This window comes from Mustela nivalis, assembly GCF_964662115.1.
Source record: "Mustela nivalis genome assembly, chromosome: 3".
Classification (NCBI taxonomy): Eukaryota; Metazoa; Chordata; class Mammalia; order Carnivora; family Mustelidae; genus Mustela; species Mustela nivalis.
In genome coordinates this window covers 130,259,712-130,283,971 of record NC_139022.1, presented here as the reverse complement: position 1 = coordinate 130,283,971, position 24,260 = coordinate 130,259,712, and the positions used below count along the sequence as shown (strand labels likewise).

Here is a 24,260-nt window from a genome sequence, read left to right as displayed (position 1 = left end):
TTTCACCACACCCAGTGCTCCATGCAATTCGTGCCCTTTATAATACCCACCACCTAGTACCCCAAACTCCCACCCCCCACCCCTTCAAAATCCTCAGATTGTTTTTCAGAGTCCATAGTCTCTCATGGGGACTGGAAGAGATTATTATGCTGCATCCTGAATTTATTAAAAACTCTTAACGACTCAGTTATAAGGTGAAATGCAACTGAACTTAGAAAGAGGACAAGATGTTTGGACAAGTACTTCACAAAAGAAGATAAAATGAGCACTTGAAAACAAGCATGGATGAGACTAGAGTGGCTATGATTCCTCCAATTCTCAAACACATGAAAAGGTACTTGCCATCATTAGGTATTAGAGAAATGCAAAATTAAAACCACTTAAACAGATTAAGCTGGCTAAAATTGAAGAGTGAGAATACCAAGTGTCGGGAAGAATTCAGAATAACTAGGACTCTCATATAGTGCTGATGCCAGGGCAAAAAAGGACTGCTGGCTCAAAAAAGAGTTTGACCATTTCTTAGAGAGTCAAACAGATACTCACCAAACAACCTGACATTCCCACTTCTGGTATTCACCCAAGAGAATAGAAAGAAAAGACTTGACTGTATATATTTATAGTTACATTAGTTATAACAGTTAAAAACTAAAAACAACTTAAATGTCCATCAACAGGTGAATAAAGAGTTATCATATATTTATACTCTGGACTGTTGCTCAACCATAAAAGGGTATGAACTATTGATAAGCTCAACAATGTGATTGTATCATCTTAACCATTTATCCTGAGTAAAAGAAGTCAAATACAAAACACAGTTGTATACCATATGATGCCATTTATATGAAATTCTGAAAAAGGGAAACTACAGAAAGAAGATCAGTGGTTTCCAGTGGCCAAGAGGAAGGGGAAGGGGTTGGCTGCAAAGGGCCCCGGGCGCAAGGGAAGTTTCAGTAGTGATAAAGTGATCTATATTTTAATCGCGGGGGCGCCTGGGTGGCTCAGTGGATTAAGCCGCTGCCTTCGGCTCAGGTCATGATCTCAGGGTCCTGGGATCGGGTCCCGCATCGAGCTCTCTGCTCAGCAGGGAGCTTGCTTCCCTCTCTCTCTCTCTCTCTGGCTGCCTCTCTGTCTACTTGTGATTTCTCTCTGTCAAATAAATAAATCTTTAAAAAAAAAAAAAAGTGGAATGTGTTATATTTTAATCGCGATGGCTACAAAACTACAAGTGTTGAAACTCAGAATGTACATCTAAAGTGGGAACATTTTATTATATTCAAATTATACCCCAATAAAGGCATGTAGGGGGGAAGACCCTAGCATGTAAGACAGAGATAAAAAGCCTTTAAAATTCTAGCAAAGATGCTATAATTTTCACCCAGATTTCACCTCTGCCGTCATTTTGTGAGATTCATAAACCAGCGGCATATTTCATTTTTGACTGGTGCCCTCAACCTTCTGTGCCATATGCCACACACACATAAATGTACAGCAATTAAATACTGTATGTGGGTCCTCCTGTTCATCTATCCACTCACACAGCTCATGCTCTGGTGAGAGACGTGAATAGCTATGATTCCTCCAAACCACAAACATCTAACCCCACTGAAAGTGATTCCAGTGCATAAAGACCCATTTTCAACCACATGGTCCCCAGAGGAAATCCAGCCTTAATTGTTCAGGGCTGTGAGAAATAAAATCACACGGATATATAGATAGAGACTTTATGGACAATTTAAAGGATTTTCAGAAGTAATTTCAACCGAATTTGATTTTTGTTTCAGGACCAACCATCAGAGCTAATTCCTACACATGCTGTGATTTTATTGAACGTTAAGAGAACTCTAAGCCTACCTAGAACAGTTTGTAAACCACTCTGTGCTTGGATGCCTCCAGCGGAGAACTTGTTACTTCACAAAGAAGTCCATTCCACTTTGGACCAACGACCTGTCAATTTTCCAGATGCAGAGTCATCTTGCTGCGACCTCGATTTTGGCCTTTGCTCTGCTCTATGGAGCCTGGCTAAAAGCATGGTTTTCTTTTCCCTAAGAGTTCTCTTCAAATATCTGAAGGGCTATCGGGTTTGCCTCTGGTTTTCTCTTTCCAAAACTAAACAATCAGTGCTAGATTGATTTTTCTTCCCTTCTGTAATCAGCCCAGCAAAGGTCTGGGGTCTCAGCCCAGAACAAATGCCAAATCAGACAATGGTCCCTTGGTACCACCTGGTACCACCTTGGTACCACCTGAAGTTTCTCAACTTCAGCTACTGAGAAGCGCGGGCAGCCCTGGAGTATGAAGAGTGCCCACACTGGTTTTTCCAGTTGAGTTCTGTGACAAGGAGTAGCAGTGGTGAATGACTTTAGACCTTTCCCTGACCTTCATCCCTGACATGCCGCTGATCTGCTTTGGGAGATCACCATCCCTTGACAGTTCACTAACCCACTCAGCTCTTACAGCAATGGGACTTTATAAGGTCATGGAATAGAAATGGCCTCCTCAATCCTTCTTTCCCTCACCCCGGCCTCTATTAGGGAGCTAATCAAGATACAGTGATGATCTTCAAGAAGTTGCATGTTTATTCTACAGGCAGTCTCTGCTGCTCCCGTTAGTGGACTGAGCCCTCTCCCAGTCTTGTACAAACAGCTCTCCTGGGAGCAGTCATGCTTTATGAACTCTTCCCAGGGTAAGCATGTCACCAGCTGTCAGCAGCGGAACGCTCTTTTACTCTGAAGAGCTGGAAAAGGAAGGAAAGACAAATAGCTCTGAAGAAATGCTTCTGTAAATTTAACAAGCAGAATGGCTACACAGAATCACTTGATGCCTCTCATTCTGTTTTTTTTTTTTTTTTAAAGATTTTTATTTATTTGACAGACAAGCAGGCAGAGAGGCAGGTAGAGACAGAGAGAGGAGGAAGCAAGCTCCCTGCTGAGTAGGGAGCCCGATGCGGGGCTTGATCCCAGGATCCTAGGATCATGACCTGAGCCGAAGGCAGAGGCTTTAACCCACTGAGCCATCCAAGCGTCCATCTCATTCTGTTTAATGCCATTAGTTAATATATCCAGCCTCCCTGGGATGTTAAGAGGAAGACGGGAACATTTTCTGTAGGACCCCTCACATTCTGTGAGTGAGAAAGAAACTAGGCTTGAGGTCAGACACTTGGGTCTCAATCTGACTCTGCCTTGAGGTGTCTTCAACAAGGGTTTACAGCAGACTCTCTTTGTCTAGGAATGTGCTAGAAGGGCAGAAGGGTAACTAAGCCTGTTAGCTGCCATTGCCAGGATCAAAGGCAACAACAACAAAGAATGCAAAGATTGAGGAAATTATTATTAGGTAAATCTGTTTTGTACTTTACATTTTTCAAAGATACCACTTTAGAGCTCAGTTGAGCCTTTCCCTTTCTTTCTAAGCAACTGGAGGCAGATAATATTAACTCCACTTTAACTTAGTAGGAAACTGGGCTGCAGAGGTTGAGATACCTCACTTGAGATAACTTCCTCAGGGACAGAGACAGATCTGGTGTCCTAACTGCTGCTGTGGGGGATCTTTTCATATACTGTTCTTCATAGACTATCTTATCTTCATCTAAATAACCATTCTTTTCAGAATGATTTATTGAGCATTCATTAGATGCCAGGATTTGAGCTTAGTGTATCATAAGCGTTGTCTACAAACTGAATCATTAGAACCCGGTGCAGAAAAAACACAGATATGAAAAACTGAAGCTCAAACAGGTCAAATAACTCACCAGAGTTATTCTCTGATTCATGACAAACTGGTCTATCATCTTGAGCAAATAACAACCTCTCTCATTCTTTGTTTAATAGTTCTATGTACTCTGGTCTCCCGGAGGCTGGCTAGCATGGGGACCACCTGCGCTGCTGGATAGGAGAGTGTCTTGAAATGTGTTCAGGGACAATCCTTCCCTCATAGCTAGTAAATGGCAGAACTAGGATTTAAATCCAGGTCTGGGCATTTCCAAACTGAGGGTATAAGTGTGACACTACACTGTATACTAATTATATCGAAAGAAAGCCACCATCCAGACCCCTCATCGATGATCACATACACAGAAAAAATAGGACTCCACGGTAAACAGTTAAATCTTTGCTGATGGAAAAAAAAAAAAAAAAAAGAGGTCTGTAAGACTTTTAAACTCCTGAATCCTAAAGGGCGATTTCCTATAGGCTGGACACACAGGCAGCAAGGAGTTAATATTGGGTGATGAGAAAGGGGCAGGAGCTACTTTGGTTGCACCTAAGATTCACCTCTTCCCTCCAAGTCTTTGTTTTTCACCTGCTGAGAAAATAAATATCACCAAGGAAACAAGATCTTTTCTCCCCTGGCATTCTGAGTCAAGGGTAGTTGCTTCAAAGGATGGTGGTCGCTACTTTTGGAAAAGGCAAGTGGAGGGAGTTAGGGAGGCCATATATGGGTGCCTATGAAAGAAGAGTAATTTGGGGACTTAGGGCAGGAGGTCTCTTGGAACTTCCTGGTTTCGGGTTCTGGCTGGCTGAGTCCCTTGTAGATATCCTGTGGACATCTTGCTTGGTGATTTGAATGGTGAAAAAGGATGATGAAAGAAGTTATCATTTGCTTTCCAAAATGTCGATTTTTACAGAAGTTCCTAAAGCAATTCCCCGGCTGCCTGAAGTCATTATCTCCAGGTACTTCTAGCTAAATAGGAGGAAAGGGAATGAAGGGATAATTAAAAATCATTATAATGGTGATGATGCTAAGGGTAATAGTGTATATTGATGCTTAGTCTATGCATAGCACTCTGCTAACTACTTTATATCCAGCATTTTGTTAAATCCTCCTAACAACCCTGGAGGGCTCGCACTATTACTGTCCCCGTTTTGTAGATAATGATACGGAAGCTAAGACTTTCTGGAACTTACCCACAAGTCTGAAACTAGTGGTTGGATGAGCTAGCATTCAAACCTAGCCTATGTTTTGAGTATGAGGTTCAAACTCTTCATGCTTATGCTCATAAACAGTGTGTGACTTAAGCCTTTAACTAATTAAGTAGGAATTACTGGAGAAAGTTGATGGGGGAAAGACAATTTAAAAATATAAAGTAAAAAATAAATGATAACCCTTGATAAGAGAAAGCCTATGTGAGTTAGCCTTAACCAAGACCCTTGACATTCATTTTCATGTTTCTTCCAGTTTCACATTTGCAGCAAGAGAAAGGCTGATAGGTACAGTTGGAAGCAACAGGAGGTGGTGAGAGGTGGGAAGGATTATTAAAGCTAAATTATTTTAGTAACAGACTTGAGGTCAAGTAGCCAGAAGCAACTGGAGTGAAGGCAAACCGCTGTGCTCTTGGCCTCAACATATCCACCAGGGCATCTAGATAAAGGACAAGTTTAACAGTAGGAAAAATCTACCAAGTTTGACTTTTTATATAAAAACATCTAAAATATCACAGAGATCAAAGGACTGTAGCCAAATGGTACTTCTGAAATCATCTAATTCAGTGTCCTACTGGGATTTATTTTGCCCTCCAGGGGACATGTTGGTAATGTCTGGAGATATTTTTGATGGTCACACATTAGGGAAGGGGAGGTTCATGCTAATGGCCTGTGGTTAGTAGAGGCCAGAAATGTTTTTAATGACCCTACAATGCCCAGGATCACTTCTATGATGAATTATCCAGCCCAAAATGTCAATAATGCCAATGTTGAGAGAAATTTGTTCTGGTTCAACTTCCCAGAAGCTTAATGTTTAAACTCCATGTTTTATTTAAATGTTATATTTCATCAGCAAAGTGTAAAGAAAACCAAGCTCAAGAGAAGTTTATCTTATTATTGTTTGTATCATCAGCGCCAACTTATTCATGCAAATTAAATACCATGTTTTGTCCTGACATCACCAGTGTCTTTTCGAATCTCAAGGAAGCCGTGACCAATGTCTTAGAGGGTGCTTCAAAACTCTCATCATTGCTGTGTTTCCCCACCCCATAGTCCCACAAACTGACTCTACTTCCAAATCTGTCATTTCTCTCCAGAGAAGACAAGCACATTCTTCTTGTCTAGAACCATGGCTTTTCTGCTGGTTCCCAGAGCCTAAGGCTCCCTGAGGTTGCCTCCTGGCTACTGCTGGGCCCTTGGCTCCCTTGGATCACTGTAGCTCCTCCTTGATCTATGTCAATACAGTGGATGTGGGCTTGTTTGTTCGTCAGTGCTCTGAAGGCTGGACAGATTTTCACCAAATTTGGATGCCAACATTTGGTTTATTCTGCCTTAAAATGTATGCTTTGAGGCAGACATGAATATCTTTTTGAAAGACCCGATGGAACACCTCAAAGACAGATTAGCTAAGACTGAGATACAATGACAGACCTGTGTACCTATCAGCTAGGTGAGACGTTTCACATGTATTACGTCCTCGTGGGTAGTAAAATTGAACAATGGTCTGATAGGACCCTAAGCCACAAGCTGCAAAGGCACAGCTCTGTAGAGCTGGTTGTTATCTGCAAGCAGCTGTAGTGAACCGGAGTGAATGACAGAGCAGGAGGATGGGAAAAGTCATGGGCCTCCAGGCAGCCTGCCTGCCTCTCACACTGAGCTCTGTGACCTTGAGCAAATGATGTACTATTTCTGTGCCTCAGTTTCCTTAGAGGGTTGCTGTAAGGCTTGGATGAGTTACCAAGGGTCAGGTCGCAGAATCAATAGTGCCTGGCATGCGGCAAGTTCTCAGCAAGGACTAGCTGCTATTATTACCATCATCATGATTATTATGCCTTAGCAGCACATAATGGACACCAGCTGACTCTATTTTATATGCTGGCATTCTATGTAAGGTTCCATTTTTTTTTTTTAAAGGGTTTTTGCTAAAAATAAATTTGAAAAACCACTGGACAGCTTCATTTTCACATCAAGAGCTTTTAGGACTAAATGACATCAATATTAAAGCCAGATTCCTCTTATTTTGAAGCATGGATTAAAACTGTCACATGACTGGGATAAAATCTCAGTGATGCAATCTTAGGCCAAATGATGCAGGGACCTTCGCTACCTCTTCTTTGCCCTTCACATTTAAAGGAGTCTATGCAATCTTCCAGGTATTCACCTTCATTTTTACTGGCTTTTGTTGGAATCTGTTGAAGATTTCAGCCAGGGCAAGTGGGTCAGTATCCTGTGTCCTACCTAGATCTCGGTAGCTTTGTTGGTAGAGGGTCTTAGAAGTGTCAGAAACACTTACTGAAGCCTTTGGTGTAGTGATTAAATATAGTGACTGCATTGCTTGGGTTTAAATCCTGGGTTTTGCCACTGAGAAGCTATGTGACCTTGGCAAGTTATCGAACATCTCAACTATGGCCCAGAGAGGGTATGTAACTCACCCAAGGTCACACAGAAAATGGCACTGGAACTGGCTCAAAGCCAGCACTGGCTCTTGATGAGTGATTATAAAGTGGTTGCCTGTGGGATGAGTCCAATTTGCAGATGGGTTTGTTTACAGTATACAGTGTTTTAAAAAATATTTGGTTTAGCTGTCATAATTGAAAGGGATTGCATTCCACCTAAAACTCTGGAGTTTCAGCTTCTGTTTCCTTGTCAATGAAATAAGAGTCCTTATAATATCTACCTCATAGACTTGACATGAGCACTAATTGCAAATAATCCACAACAGCTCTTAGTACAATATCTCATATAGAGAATACGCACAACAAACTGTTGTCATTGGCAGCATTAAAGCCAAGATTTGAAGTTTTTCTGTCTGCAATCTGTGGCTGCCTTTCTTACCCACCCGGTTATATTTTCCTCACATCTCTGCATTTGGAATTCATGCTCTGAGCCACTGTACTGAAACAGCTGCTAAGTTTCACTGAGAAAGGAGGTAAGCACAAGGAGAAGGATTATTCAGCATTAGGGTGGGGCAGGCACTTTCTAGTAGTTTTAAGTTGATCCATTTATATAATCCTCAGAACAACTGCATGAGATCACTCAAGTTTTCAGATAGGTAAGTTTTGTTTCTCAAACTAATCTGTAAGTACCCCTAGTATGCACCTTGTATCTCAAAGACCATCTCATCCTACCACGCAGTTGTGGCCCAGAGATGGAGGGCAAACCACCCAAGGTCACACAGCAGTGGCAAGGCTGGGACTTGAACCTGAGGCTCTTAACCAGTGGTGGCAAGGTGGCCGTTCATGACTTCCTAGTTTCCAGATGGGCTTATCCCATCTTGGCCTGTATCACATTGTTAAAAAAGAAAAAAAGTTGCTAAAGTTTAAAAAAAAAGTGACATTTCACTTATAAATCAGCTCCTTGTTATGTTTGGCCTCCTGGAGCCTATGTCCTGCAAGGCAAGTATGGCTGGAGCTGAGCATGTTCTGTTGTTATGGGGCAAGCACTCCCGTTTGCTGCTGTTCCATGGACTGTGGGCTAAGGAACAACTACCATTTTCCTATTCTGCCACCTATTAGGCTATGTACCTGACCTCTGCAGGCATGTGAATTTGCAACCCTGAGTTCCTGAGCAGTCCTTTTCTCGCTTCCTCCTCACCCACACCCCCATGTCCTCTAGAGTGTTGAGCTAAATCAACCAGACAGCAGCTCTCTGAATGCTGATAATAGGTTGAAAAGTGTCCCCCTGAGAGATAGGTTCAAGTCCTAGCCCCAGGACCTGTGGTTATGATCTTATTTGGAAATTGGGTCTTTGCTGATGTCATCAAGTTATGATGAGGTCATACTGAATTAGGGTGGACCTACTCCCCTTGGAAGAGGAGAAGAGATGTAGACACAGACTCAGAGGAAAGATGGCCATGTGAAGTTAGAGACAGAGGTAGGAGTTAAGCTACTATGAGCAAGGAGACAAGGAAGGATCCATCTGTAGAAGCTTCAGAGGGAGCATGGCCCTGCAGACACCTTGATTTTAGACCTCTAGGCTTCACAACTGTAGGAGAACAAATTTCTGTTGTCTTAAGCCTCTCAGTTTGGTACTTTATTATGGCTGCCCTAGGACATGAACACACAGCCCTATTTATATCCCCTTCATTTCTTGTTCTAGCTTGTTTTTATCTTTGTCCTCCCTTCTTTTCCATGTCCTGTTTATTTTCATCCCTCCTCTGGTGCATCTCTGTCATCTTTTGCCCTGTCCTCCTCAGATCCATTATGGACTCTTGCCTCACTGGAGTCTCCCAGGATGAAAAGGTTGCTGGAACCAGTTCAGAGTTTGGCAAATAGGGAGGTGACAAAGGGGAGTAACTATTTGCAGGTGTTGATTTGGCTCAGAGCTGGGTGGCATAGTTGCCAGGCTGCCAGAAACAGCTGCAGAAACCTGAAATGTACAGTGCAGATCATTGCGGTACCACCTTTGGTAGCTGCGAGAACAACAAGCCTGCCCAGGACTTTGTGTGAATTGGTCCAGACACCTCCTTTCTCTCCCCAGCATCTCGAAATTGACTCTAGTAGCTTCTTAGCATTCAACGCAGCACACGCTGGCGAAGCTTAGACAGGCCGTTCGCTCCCTACAAAGCAGGGCGCTGACAGCCTTTTTGCTTTGCTCTTCCTCATTGCTTAATCTGTCTGCTTCCAGATACTAATGGATTTTTAAATGAGCCTGGGACAATTGATAGCATTTCCCAATTAAAACCAAATACCCTTCATCCACCCTTTATGCAGTCATAGGGCTGCAAAGGAGAGCCTGGGAGCATACGCCCACCTAAATTTCTTCCCCTAGCTCTCCTGCCTCTTACCCCCTGTGCCCGCAGACATGTACCCTCTCTCAGAGGACCTGGCTCTTGAGATGCAGGAGTAACTTCTAGATGCCAGCTAGGGTGATGTCGGCTGAGATTTCTGAGCAGTCACAGGGTTAGTCAGAGATGTGGTATTTCCCCATCTTCTCTGATGTCAACTGGCTTTATAACCACTGAATTCAGATGCTTCCTTCAGGATGGGAGGAATCATTATATAGCATCATAATTCGTAGAAAATTTGAGAGGGTGGGCTAAGGGTTTGGGGAAGCCTATCATTTTATTTGTTAGTATGATTTATTAAAATGAAATAATATAGGAGCACCTGGGTGGCTCAGTTGGTTAAGTGTTCAGCTCTTTATTTTGGCTTAGGTCATGATCTCAAGGTTGTGAGACTGAGCCCCCTTGTCAGGCTCTGCACTGGGTGTGGAGTCTGCTTGAGATTCTCTCTCTCTCTCCCTCTACTGTTTCCTCCCTCCCCATTATAAAAAAAATAAAAAAATGAAAAACATGAGATAATATAGCTACTGCTTTATTGAGTGCCTGCTCTGTGTTTGGCCTTGCACTTGGCCTCTGACATACAGTACCTCTAATCCTTTTAAGAATGTTTAAGAACGATTATATGTGTTTTTACAGATGAGGAAATAGACACTCACAGAAGTTAGATGACTTATCCAGGATCATATACCACAGTAAATGTCAGAGCTGAGTCCACATAGTCTGAATCCAAATCCACACTCTACCACTCTTGGAATGCCTTCTTGTTACTTACTGGAGGAAGCATAAACTGAGTAACCCTATTTAGGGGTCTGTTTTCAAGGCTACCTTACAGATTTGACAAAAGGTACAAGTATAGAGGAAAGTTTATTTTTTTCACGGTCTTATCCATGTGGGAGGAAAAATTGCCTGGGAGTGGTAGCTCCAGGACACACAGAATTCTGTCTTCTCAGACTGCAGTACCCTCCAATAAGAAAATTCACAGTTAACCCAAGGAAAGGCCTGACAGAGAGGTCTAGACATGCATGCCCATAGAAAGGAGGAATCAGGAGATTTGCTCCTTCTCTTTCTATAATTCAGATGCTCTCTCCATGCTATGAAAGCAAGCCCCAATTCCTGTTTCAGTTTCTGCACCTACTTTCCAAGCCCTGTCTTACTGATAGTCTTCACCACCACTTGTGGAGGTAGGGTGGGTTTCACTATTATTCACTATTATTCCTCTAACTCAGAGAAGGAAACTCTCCAAGAATTAAGAAACTTGCTCAAGATTAACACGACATCCAGTTGTGGTACTAGGTCTCAAATCCTCTGGCTTCATGCACAGTACAGGCAGTTAAAATGGCAGAAACCAAGATCTTGCATGGTCTACGTATGGGTGAGTCTACAGATGAGTTCAACCTTTGGAGCAAGCCTACAGACCACTGGAAGAAGACAATGAGTTTATCATGGGACTTACTCAAGGAGAGAGCATAAGTGAGCGCATATGAGGGTCACAGATGGAATCCTCTAGCCAGCCAGCTGGCCAACCACCACCAGATAGAACTCATATAGGCCACATCCTATTCTCACCAGACTCCAGCATGGCCCACCTTTGGCATTGTCCCTATAAATTTCTCCAACCGTGTCTGAGGCTACTGAGCTCCACCAAAGCTAAGTTCCTGTATATTAGTGCAAATTGCAACAGGGAGATTAAATTTCCTTTTTTCTCCAAGGCTAAGGATCATCTCTGGTCTTTCATGTGCAGATGGCAGTAATGAAAGATGCAGAAGAAGTGTAGGTTGTAAGTAAAGGCAGAATAAGAAGACACCCTGGGAACTGTTCTGCTGTGGTTGCAATTCTGCATCTGAAGATGGAGTCTACACAAGATCTCATTCTAGGATCCTTCTTGTTATGTCTTATGTAAACATGTAATCTTCTCATAAGGGTCACAAGGCCTATTTTAATTTTTTAAAAAATAAACATATAATGTATTTTTATCCCCAGGGGTACAGGTCTGTGAATCGCCAGGTTTACACACTTCACAGCACTCACAATAGCACATACCCTCTCCAATGTCCATAACAGCACCCTCCCTCCTGACCCCCCTCCCCCAAGCAACCCTCAGTTTGTTTTGTGAGATTAAGAGTCACTTATGGCTTGTCTCCCTCCTGATTCCATCTTGTTTCATTTATTCTTTTCCTACCCCCCAAACCTCCCATGTTACATCTCCACTTCCTCATATCAGGGAGATCATAGGATAGTTGTCTTTCTCTGATTGACTTATTTCGCTAAGCATAATACCCTCTAGTTCCATCCACGTTGTCGCACAATGGCAAGATTTCATTTCTTTTGATGGCTGCATAGTATTACAAGGCCTATTTTAAACTGAGTATACCCATACACAATCTCACACAAAAGTGTGACAAGTGGCCTTCTAAAATTCTAACAAACTTGGCTTTTTTTTTGGTGACCAACCAAAATGGCCCATAATTCATTTCTCCACCATTGACCCCTCTTAGTCAATGGCCCAGCCCTTCACTCCATTGCCCAGCAATGGGCTTCATTTTTCACTTCCCTCTTTCATCCCCAATACGTTCTGTTGGCTCTAATTCCAGAATCCATTAGCATCTTTCCACTGCCACTAGTCTTGTCTATTCCATCACCCACACTATTGACTTGGTCAAGTGTGTCTCTTATTCCCTCTACCATTACCACCCTCTACTTGGCTGCTGGCATGATTCTCATTATGCTACAAATCTGTTTAAAACACAAAATTGTATCCTTGCCTTCCAGGTAAATTCTAAACCTTTAAATGTGACTTCTCATAAGTTGCAGTTTAGCCTCGGCTAACTTCTCCCGCTGAGTTCATCCTTCCTCTTAAGCCCTCTGAAGCTCCACTCCAGCCATAATGAGCTCCTACAGTCTCTCAGGATCCAGGCTTCTCTCTCCTTAAGGCCTCTGCATATTTTCTCCTTTAATCAATAATGGCCCAACACCTGTTCACCTAGTTTCTCCTACTACTTCCTCAGACATTTTCTTGGGAACCACCCCCACCACTTCCCACTCCAAACACCTATGTCAGCCTACATGATACCTACTCCCACTACCTCCTATATTTCTGACCTGGAACAAAGTGCCCCTTATGTGGTAATTGCTTGTTGAGTCTTTCTCTTCCAGAGAGAGAACTCTGAGAAGTTGCAGACTATTCATTCTTAAGCAGTGCCAGGCATGTGGTGAGCACTCAATAAATATTTATTGCTTTCTTTTCTATCCTTCTCTGTTTCATTGGCACTGACCACATCAGCCACACTTAGTTCCTCTCAAACACATCCCCAGCCTCCCCAGGTTTTTTGCTCCTCCTTTATCTATCTCTCAGGTTATCCCCTCCTTTCCTCTCAGAAAAAGTTGTTTTAGGCTCATGCCATGAAATGTCACTTCAAAATATTTGACAAAAAACAGAGAGAAGCATAGTGTTGTTTTCTTTTTTTTCCTCCAGTCGTCCGTAGTGACAGGATGAACTGAGCATGTAGTGGATCTGAGTTGCCATGGTAACTGATAATGGTCTAGTCCTTTCACTTTCTTTGTAGGGGAAAAAATCTTTCTCTTTCTCTCTCTTTTTAATAACTAGCAAGGGATGAGGATTTATCTTACCATCTGCTAGATACCTAATAGCCCAGAGGACTCATTCTCAATTACCTAGTGCTTTCATTCCATTCTAGAAACTTTGCTGCTGGTCAAATGATTCATCACAGCTGACACTGTCACTGATGCTGTCCCCACAGTTGTCATTCTGGAGTCTCACAGAAGCTTGGCAGGAGAGATTCTGAAATGTTTGACCCAAGGGGTCTAGAGAAAGGAATATGTGTGTGTCTACCTGCATGCACATATGCATATGTGTCTGTCTACAGTGGGGAACAGGTAAAAAGAAAGGTATGTTTCACATTTTTTTTTTTTGTCCTGGATCAACTAGGTCATTAGATGTATCAACTCAGAGATTATCTGAACATGAAGTTTTTACTATAAAGATCAGAAGATTCTTTGAGGCGCTGGATCAGTGTACACCCTCTAATTGACTATATGTGTAGGAGTTAGAGACGGCTGCTCAAAGACATTCTTTTTTTTTTTTTTTAAAGATTTTATTTATTTATTTGACAGACAGAGATCACAAGTAGGCAGAGAGGTGGGCAGAGAGAGAGAGGAGGAAGCAGGCTCCCTGCTGAGCAGAGAGCCCGATGCGGGACTCGATCCCAGGACCCTGAGATCATGACCTGAGCCGACGGCAGCGGCTTAACCCACTGAGCCACCCAGGCGCCCCAAAGACATTCTTGACTCTAAGTAGGGCAGCCACATTTCTAATTTTTTAGTTAAAAAAAATCGTCACAGAAAAAGACATTTGTGTATACAAGAGAATAAAGATAAACTACAGCCAATTCAAACTCAAGGGAGCAGATCTCTCACCCCAACCCTAATTTTTTGTTCCAGGAAAAAAGAAAAAAATTCCTTCTATTTGTAGATCATTTGGATTTCCCTGGGTCATTTCTCATTTGGGTCACTAATATTTTAAGGAGGGCATAGTGGATTACCCTGAAGTCCAGAAAAACAAAAAGATCTCCTAAAGGGCATAGAGCAACTTCATGAAAGATTCAGTGGGAATCCAAGTCTGTAAACCTGAAATCCAATGACTATTCCTACCCATTATGTAAGGACTCCCTCTTAAGAGAGAACTGGGATTTCCAACAGTAGGTGCCAGTTCTACTTCCACTGGCTGTAACATAAACATTCATGGAAAAAGCCTCCGGGGCTAGATATTTATGTGCAAGGAAACTGTTCAGTGTTCTAGACGATTCTCTGTATGGAGTCTATACCCGTGTTGTAAATTGAGTTTGCTACTGTGGCTCTAATCTTGTATACCCATCATAGCAACTCAGTGTAGTTAATAATAATCTGATTCTCATTCTAAAAATGAAGACTCAGAAAAGTTAAGTTCCTTGCCCAAGGTCAAGGAGTTAATGACTTATGGAACTGAATTTGAGGAAAAGAGAAAAGGAAAGAAGGGAAGGGGAAAAAGAAAAACTCTTACAGTTAAATCTTTTACCTGCTGAGCTCTGGGCCCCATGCTGGGCACTTTTACATACAGTATTGGATTTAATCTCATAACATCCCTGTGAGATGGGATCTGTTCTAACCACGAGGAAACTGAGTTCAAGGAATTTAGACTGTGTTCTGGAAATCATACATCAAGTAAGTAGCAGAGCAGAAATACCAACTCAATTCTGCGTGGTCAGGTGTACCCTATGCTCTTAACTTTTGCAAGACATCACCCATATATAGTATTAGTGACATCAATTTTGAAAAGCTACAGGGAACAACTTGAGAACTAAAGAAGGATAGGAGATGCTCTTAGCTCCCTATGTGTGGAGGTGGGGAATACAAACACAGGCATTCTCAAACAGGGTCCAACAAAGGTTCTTCAGTGTAATGGACCCAAAGTTGTATTGGTGAAAGGATGTGGCTCTCCACCACTTACTAGCTGTGTGATGGTGGGCACACTGTCAACTCTATGTGAACTCTGCAGGTTGAACTTGATTATTATTGGCAGAAAGACTTCAAATCCCATGCCAATCCTGATTAATCTGATTAATTGGTAGTGGCTGCCTGGAATGCTGTGTTGTGAAGGACACTGAGGCTACACCTAAGCCCTGATCACTTAGTGATCTCTGCCTTGGCCGTTGGATGTGGGAATGGGGGCACATATCATGGAGTTGCCATCCCAAGACTGATGAGTAGTAAAAATTGATAGCTTTATCGTCTTTGGTCTGTTTTTGGCAAAGCAATTTCTATTTTTGATCTATATTTGCTTTAATAATAAATTCTCATTCTGAGTGGATATTTATTGTTAAGCTACAAGGAAGAATCTCCTCCTATCTATTAGTGAAGGATTTGCTGAACAAACATATTTTCCTTCTCTCCAGCCCCATGATAATTTCATGGGCTTTAATCATTCCAAACTTTTGCTTGTATCTTTCCAGACTAAAGAATCTTGAAAGCTTCCCTATATTTCCTTTTTAAAAATCACTATAATGATTAGGAGAATGATAATAGGAAGGAAGAAGGATTTTCGATTTATTAAAAATTTTGGATTTTTCATTTTGGAAAGAAGGCAGTTTAAAGACAACCTGATTGAAACGGATAAAGGTAAAACCAGGGGTCTTAGGGATTGTGGGCTTTTCATGAAATACACAAATGTAATGATGAAGCAGCTTCTTCAGAAAACTGAGTGAAGAAAGTTTCTTCAGTGTAGAAACTTTCAAGATGTGATCTGAAGAACATTTAGGGTTTCTTAGAAGTACTTCAGGGGAAGCTGTAGGGGACAGGAGTATGTGTGGGGTTTGGTTGGGAGGCAATTGGCTTTATTTCTCAAACTAAACCCCTCAGCTCCTCTTATTTTCTGCTTGGTGAATTATATTTTCATGCAAGATTTAATGTGAGTAAACATAAGTTTGAAAACTATGCACTTAGACAAATAAAAGAAAAATCCATTATATAAAGGAGTGCTGCAGAGGACTGCTAAGACAAAATCATTGATTCAAAAAATTTGGAACAACTTTTGAAGGATTAGCCCAAAGACAACTGCTGGAGGAAGCTGTGCTCTAACATTACAGTGAGGAAACATCATGTTCTCCTCCCTTCCTAGGATATATATTTTGAGTATAACTTGGTATGGTAAGTCTAAATTCCCAGCCTTCTAAATCGGTTAGTGTAGATGGCACCCTGCTTGTTCTGAACATCTTTTCAACACCCTTGTTGTTTACAAAGAAAATAGCATGCTTGCTCCTGAGATGGTAGGAGGATCAAAGAAGCAGCAAGTACTCAGAATTAATTAACTTTGATTTACAAAGCAGCATCACTGACATACATGATAATTAAAATCTCACATTAGTTATTATTCTATTTGCTTTGCTAAGCAACACACACACACACAGGGAAAAAAAAAGTGTCATTCCTACTGTGATCTGAAGAACATTTGTGTTCTCTTGGAATTACTTCAGGGGTACTATAGGGAACAGAATTTGTTTTGAAAACCAGAAGAGACCATCTTAAATGAACAATTCCTACCACTTATCCATGCTTACTATGTTGTACACATCATAACAAATGACTACAATACTAATCCTGATGATGGCTAACATTTACTGAGTTCTCATCTTGTTCCAGGTACTGTTGTCAATGCTTTATATTTACTAATTAATTGAATCCTGACATGCCAACCTTGTGAGGTATGACCATTTTACAGATGAGGAATCTGAGGCACAGAGTAATCCAAGTTAAGCAACGCAAGGTAAGGCCGGAATTAAAATGTAATGTGTCTGGCTTTAGATTCCATGATCTGAATGACTGTACTATGACTTCTTCTTGTACAAATTCATTTAAAGAAATTATCTTACTAAACCATTACAACAAATATCCCACTTTACAGAAGAGAAAACTGAGGCAACATTAAGAAACTTGCCTAAGGTCATACAGCTTGGTATAGAGTCTGTGAGTTCAGATTTGAGTGCAAAGTTAGTGATAGTTTCTACTACAGCAGGCAGCCTGTCATGTATAGTATGTTATCACCCCTTTCTGAGATACATATATATATATATAGAGAGAGAGAGAGAGAGACAGAGACAGAGACAGAGACAGATGATGGTAAGATGACAGAAATTTGTCCAAGAGCATTATAATCATCTTCCCAAATATCATCAATGTAGATTCCCAAGTCTTAAACACATAGTTAACCTATTCCCAAAAAGAAGGTTGCTGGAAAATAAATGTCTTGTGGTCTTCATTTGTCTCAGGATTTTATTGTTTCTTGTCAGGAAAAAGACAAAGGAAATTCAAAACAAATAAGCTTTCCAAGATACATCATCAGGGAACAAATAAATATGTGAAATGAAACTCAAGGATCATGTACTATAAGGTGACAGTGACATACGTGCTCAGACACTGTGTTTTAGCAGATTGGGACTTGTATGACCTCTAAGCTATGCCTTTGACTCTAAAATGATTGGTGTAACTCAATCCATATTTAATGGTGAAGATTACCCAAGATGAGGCCACTGATGTCATGGATGTGCAATTTCTAAGCAATCATTGCCTTTTCAGTTCTTTGTGAGCTGGTTGACCGGTGAATGGCTGCGCCAGCAGAACCTTCCTAGAGATGACTGAGATCAGGAGACTGCAGTAGGCTGGCCCTAGAGAAGCAGTCGTCATGGGAATGACCACTGTGGCTAACACTACAGGGATAAATACAGATGTTCCCTGTTGGGCAGCAGGCCTCCATTTGTGAAAAGGAAGCTAGAGGACACAGCCCATTCTCCTTGCCACAGACACATTTTATTTCATTTCATTTTTCTATAGTTTTGAGGTATATTTGATGTATAATAAACAATGTCTATTTAAAGTATACAATTTGATGAGTTTGACATAAGTATACATTCATGACATCACTGCAATCCATCACCTCAAAAGTTTCCTTTTGCCTCTTTCTAAATCCCTGTTCCTCATAATCCTGCCTTCCAGGATTGGATTTCCTTTCTGTCCTACAGACACACATTTTTAATAATTTTTTTAAAAAAGATTTTATTTATTTATTTGACATACAGAGATCACAAGTAGGCAGAGAGGCAGGCAGAGAGAGGGGGGAAGCAGGCTCCCCGCTGAGCAGAGAGCCCGATGCGGGGCTCGATCCCAGGACCCTGGGATCATGACCAGAGCTGAAGGCAGAGGCTTTAACCCACTGAGCTACATAGGTGCCTCTTTTAATATATATATATTTTTTAAATTTAAAGATTTTATTTATTTGACAGAAATCACAAGCAGGCACAGAGGCATGCAGAGAGAGATGGGGGGAAACAGGCTCCCTGCTAAGCAGAGAGCCTGATGGGGGGCATTTTTAATAATTTTATATAAATGGAATCATACAGTATTTTGGAGGTGGGGTGGCAGCTGTGTTTGGCATCTGTTATTCAGCACAATTATTTTAATATTCTTCTGTTTTTTACGTATCAGTAATTTATTCCTTTTTGCTGTTTGCACAGCGTATACCACACACTATTTATTTGTGTTTCCAGTTTTGAACTAATGTAAATAAATTGTTCTCAATATTTGTCTTTATGAGTGGGATACCAGTTTCTTTGTTTCCTTTGGGTATTTAGGAAGGGAATTTTTAGGTTGAATAGTGGAGATATAATCAATTCAATATAATTGTGTATAAGTGGATATATAATTATAAAATTAATTTTTAGGAAACTTCCAAATTGCTTTACAAATGTTTTTTTACCATCTTGCATTCCCACCAGCAGTGTATGAAAGTTCTAGTTCCTAATTCTTACCAGTTTGTGGTCTTTTTAATGTTTAACCATTCTAATATGTTGCAGGGGTATTTCCTTATGAATTTTATTTGCCTTTCCTTAATGACCAAAGATTTTGCATATATTTCATGTATTTTTTTATTCTGAAATTTGTTTTTGGTTCAAATCTTTTCCCTATTTTTTAAAATTTTTTTGTGTTGCTGGTCTTATTTTTAAGTTATGAGTTCTCTACATATCTCAGTCATAAGTTCTGTGTTAGATATGTCATGCAAATATTTATCCCAATCTATACCTTGTTTTATTCCTGTAACAGTGTCTTTCATAGTAAACTTCCTGGTTTTATGAAATCTAAATTTTTTCTTTTATAGTTCACGCTTTTGTATCATGTTTAAGAAATCTTTGTCAAGCCCAAGGTTACTAAAATTTTCTCTTAGTTTTTTTTCTCCCAGAAGTTTTATAATTTTAGATCTCACATTTAGATTTATGATCTTTTTGAGTTAGCAGCTTATGGTGTAAAGGTTTAAGATTCATTTTTTTGCATGTGACTATCCAATTATTTTAGCACAATGTATTGAAAAGATTATCCTTTCCCCATTTTACTGCCTTGGTACCTTTGTCTAAATCAATTGACTATATGTATGTGGGTACATTTCTGGCCTCTGTTCTGTTGACCTATATGTAAAGGCTCATATTTGACTTGAAATTTATCATGTTTTCCTTGAAGCCCTGGATTATTAGAATCTTTTTATTGGCTTTAAAAGCAAACACAACCAAATCAAATGACAAAAGGGGATTATTCATACCCGTGTAGGGAATATATTGGGTTAATGTTCATTGAAGGATAAACTTTGTAAGAACAGAGATATGGATTTATTCCCAACGAATGGATTGAGATTAGACATGGTGTAAATGGAAGAGAGTTGAAATACAAACTAGGTAATCTTAGATCTAAGGCTGGCTTTATCATTCACTAGTATTTGATCTTGAGAAGACCGAGTTGTCTAAGTCTCCATTCTTATATATGGGGAACATTAAAACAAGTAGGTAACAGAAGACTGCAGAGTTCGTGTGGTAAGGATGGGATATATACAAGGTGGAGAGGTTAGACTGACATTTTGCTCTCTCCAGAAATCTAAAGGCTAACATTAAAAAAGAATGCTAATGAAGAAAGTAGTTCAGTTTACTGTGTATGGTAACAGAGCAACATTTCTCAACATTAACCTTTTAGGTCAGATAATTCTTTGTTGTGGGGGGCTATCCTGTGCACTGTAGGATGTTTACAGTATCACCAGCACTCTGCACTCCCAAAGCAGGAACAAAAAGTCTCCTGATGTCAAATGTCTATGAGGGCAAAATCACCATACTTGAAAGCCAAGGCTATAGAAGATACAAATAGTTCATTGTAGTAGGCTATAGGGAAACAGCATTTTAAATAGCAGGGGGAACTTCATTGTGTTCAAAATTACCAGTGGTTGATCCAAGCTGCTTAAAGGTTGGGTGGTGGTGAAAGTGAATTTTATGTTATTATGTCACCAGTGGTTGGCTGCATATCACAGTGGGTATTGAAACACTGAATAGGATAGCTGGAGGTGAAACCTGACCTTCCTAAGACTCAGTTTTCTTGTCTGTTACATATGTATGATAATTCCAAGAGCACAAGAGGTTCAGGGAAAATTAAATGAGATGATCTACATAAAACCTCCTAACACATTGTATATACTTAATTATGTGGTGGACATTGCTATTACTATGGAGGCAGAAACACTTGCACTCTAGAATCACTTTCCTACAACAAGAAGCTTTTGCCTTTGTCCATTCTCTTCCTGGTTCCTCTGCAAGGCAAGAGAAGATGTTTTCCTGACTGATCAAAGCATTGACATAGCTGTCAATTATCTTGCCATACTCTGAAAAATTTTAGTTTTTTTCTCATACTTCTGTCTTCCTGTCTCTGCATGGTAAACAGATGAAGGCAGACCGGGCCACTGGGGAGAGTCTGCTAACCTCTCTTTTTTTCTGATTTAGTGTTCCCAGTTGGGTAGGTAGACATAGCTCTTGTTGGAGCCTTATCATCACTCTTTTCTTACTGGCATGTTTTGGAATACTGGGTCAAGATTTAGATGAGGAGTAGAAGTGTCTGGATGGCTCAGTTTGTTAAGGATCAGACTCTTGATTTCAGCTTAGATCATGATCTCAGGCTGGTGAGATCAAGCCCTGCATTGAGCTCTGCACTCAGCATGGAGCCTGACTGGGATTCTCGCTCTCCCTCTCCCTCTGCTATTCCCTCCATTCTCTCTGTCTCTCTCTTCCTCTTTCTTAAAAAAAAAAAAAAAAAAAAAAAAAAAAGATTTGGATGGGGAGTAGAGAGACATAGAGGAAAGGCTAGATTAATAATTGAGACCTCAGTAAACCCTGTGATTCAATCTAACCTTTCTATCAGAGCTTTGCAACACTCCCAAACTCTTAATAATGTAGTACCTTGCATTTCTTTTACATGATTTTCCTGGGAAGCCCATAAAGTAGTGGGATGCTTAACAAAGCTGGCTTTGGGCATCTTAAGGTCCCAGACTTTATAATTACAAAATAACCATCAATCCAGCAGCCCAATCCATCATAATTTACATTGTAATCTTTAGAGTTTCTTTGACAAATAAAAAATGTATGTTTCAAGAATCTGTAAAAGAAGGTTAGGATTGCCTTTCTGGATCCCTTTAAGCTGTAATTATTTTCTCTGAGTTATCCACATTTTCATAGAATTTTAGGCACAGACACCATGAAATATACTGCACCCCTCATAATAAGGAAAGCTCTGCCTGGTATCTGGTGGATCAATCCATATTATGATTTTTCCCAAAGTCTCTCCTGAAGTGACAATTCATATTTTCAATAGCACCCCAGCCTTTAAATTGTATCATGATGGAAGAAGAGGTAAGCATGATAGCTTATACGAAAGCTCTAACCCTGATAAGAAGAGAATAGCTTGGTCATTCATAATGATGGCCAGTTATTTTTCACTGAATATATACACAAAGAAAATAAAACAGCCATTCTTTTTTTAAAGACCTTTGCTCCTCCATCTGTTTTACTGAACTCAGTAAGGCACGAGTGAACACCTGAGGTCTTTGTAGATTGAGTCTTTCCAAACACCAGGGCATGTTCTGTAGACACTTATGGCAACAGGCTGTGTAAGAACAGTTAGGATGTCTGTACTCAAAGGAATATCCATCTGTCTGTTCTTTCCTATGTCCTCTTTGATCACCCCAAGTCATCACCTTCATGCAAACATTTCACGCTTCCCCTCCCATTCTCACAAAAAGAAAACTGCTTTCCTTTCAGGAGGAAGAGGAAATCTGAATGTTGTCCCTCCCCGTGTTGGCTGTTTCTACTCCAGGATGTGCTTACTCATAGGAACTCTGGAGTCCTTGGGCATCCTCTACCATCACTGCCACCGTTGTAGATGGAGCAACGATGCCCCACACTTGAGGGTGTCAGGCTCACACTTCAGCATTTCACAAATATCCTCAGAGCAGCATTCTTAGACAACAGAAGGAAGTGCCAGCAGTTTTAGGATAGGACTCTCAAATTCGAAGCTGAGAGAGAGAGAGAGAGAGAGGGAGATATCAACTTCCATTCTCATTCTAGAAAAATCGGGCAGTCTGAGCATCTGCTACCTGCAGAATGTAAGTCAACACCTCCACTTACTGGTAACAGGCATGTCACTAACACAACAGCAGTGTTGGTATTTCAGTGAAAGAAGGTGTGACTGGGTTTTAAATTGGGTGCATGCGGCTTGAAATAATCAATAACCAAGAAGACTAGAAACTTTCTTTTCCCACAGCCTTGCTTCCAGTATATATCCAAAGACAATAATCCTGGAGGTAAGGTACTGTGATTGCCACTACTGTCCTAATCAGCAAAATGAAGATTTCCTTCAAGAGTTCCCATCCTTTGCCTTATACAGTGTAATAAAATTTACAAAGAAATGTTGGGAGCTGATCGAGGATTGCTAAGGCTTTACTTTTCCAATTAAGTGAAAAACAAAACCCAAACCCCAAACTACCTTTATACTCATATAGTTTTATTCTGTCAACATTAGGAATGTTATGATCTTCTCATCTGATCTCGGAAGCTAAGCAGGGACGGGCCTGGTTAGTACTTGGATGGGAGAAATGATATGATCTTAGAACAAATGACAGTCCTTAAGTTAAATTAATCTCACTTTATGAAAACCTTATTATAGTTTTAAATTTTTCTCACTTTGCTGAAGACTGACTTGAGGGCAACGATAGTGCTATTTCATCCACACAGACACATTCCTCCAGAACATGACAAAGGACACCTGAAGTTTGACACTGGCCTCCACTCAGTCTCCAGGGGATTTTCCAAGCTTAGTGGAGAAGTTCCAGGCTCGTTGGGATCAATATTCTCACCTTCGCATCTTCCCTGAGGTAGATGTGAGGATGCATAGCTTTGGGCAATGGGAGAAAAACTTGTTCTGACTGAATATTTCTAACGTGTCAGCACTGTGCTTAGTGCTTACCTATATTTTAATCCATAAAAAAATAACACAAGAGTTTCATCCCCTTTTTACAAATGGTGGGGCTATGCTTCAGAGAGATTAAGCAATTTGAACTCACAGTGTCATTTAACGATAATTCTGACATTTGAACAAACATCTGACTCCCAAATCGTTGATTTGGAATTAAATATCTGTGGCCATGAAATGGATTACAGCTATTACTTCAGTAGAAGCAAAAACGGATACTTGAGGGGAGGGGAGAATCAATCCTCCAAAAATTTCTGGCTGGTTCTTTTCCCCGAAATGTTAGAGCCTTGGTTATTTCACATAAACCTCGAAATCCTAACAAAGGAATTTAATTCCAGATGTTTGCTATGCTCATGTCTGTGGAAACGTCCTGAACTTTATGAATATGGTAATTGCATGAGGAAGCTGCTGTCTTTCCGACAGGAACAGATACATGTAAACTTAGTATCCTTGGCAATTTGAGGATATAGTCCTTTAAACACATGTATTTTGCATTTGGTGAACCTGACCTTTATAATTCTGACTTCCTTGCACTCAATACAAGTAAACTTTTCCTTTCCTGTCCTGAATGTTTCTGCCACTCAGTATTTGTCACTTCACAATTTTCAAGTCTTTCTGGAGTCAGAGCCCTACTCTGTTAGCACCAACCATCCCTTCCCCAAGTGCATGAGCTTCTTTCCTTCCTTCCAGAA

The 24,260-nt window shown here is 40.7% G+C and overlaps 1 protein-coding gene across 3 annotated transcripts in view; it reads right to left on the bottom strand.

Moving 5' to 3' along the window:
* The window catches only part of ATP10B (ATPase phospholipid transporting 10B (putative)), a 262,323-nt gene that overhangs the window by 147,109 nt on the left and 90,954 nt on the right, over positions 1–24,260 (bottom strand). The window contains exon 2 of one of the 3 annotated variants that reach the window (XM_082724636.1): positions 22,425–22,612. The exons of the other annotated variants lie outside the window; for them this stretch is intronic. Coding sequence (XP_082580762.1) covers positions 22,425–22,452 — 28 coding nt within the window. The 5' untranslated portion in view covers positions 22,453–22,612. The remainder of the gene's footprint in view (positions 1–22,424; positions 22,613–24,260) is intronic. 3 annotated transcript variants of the gene reach the window in all.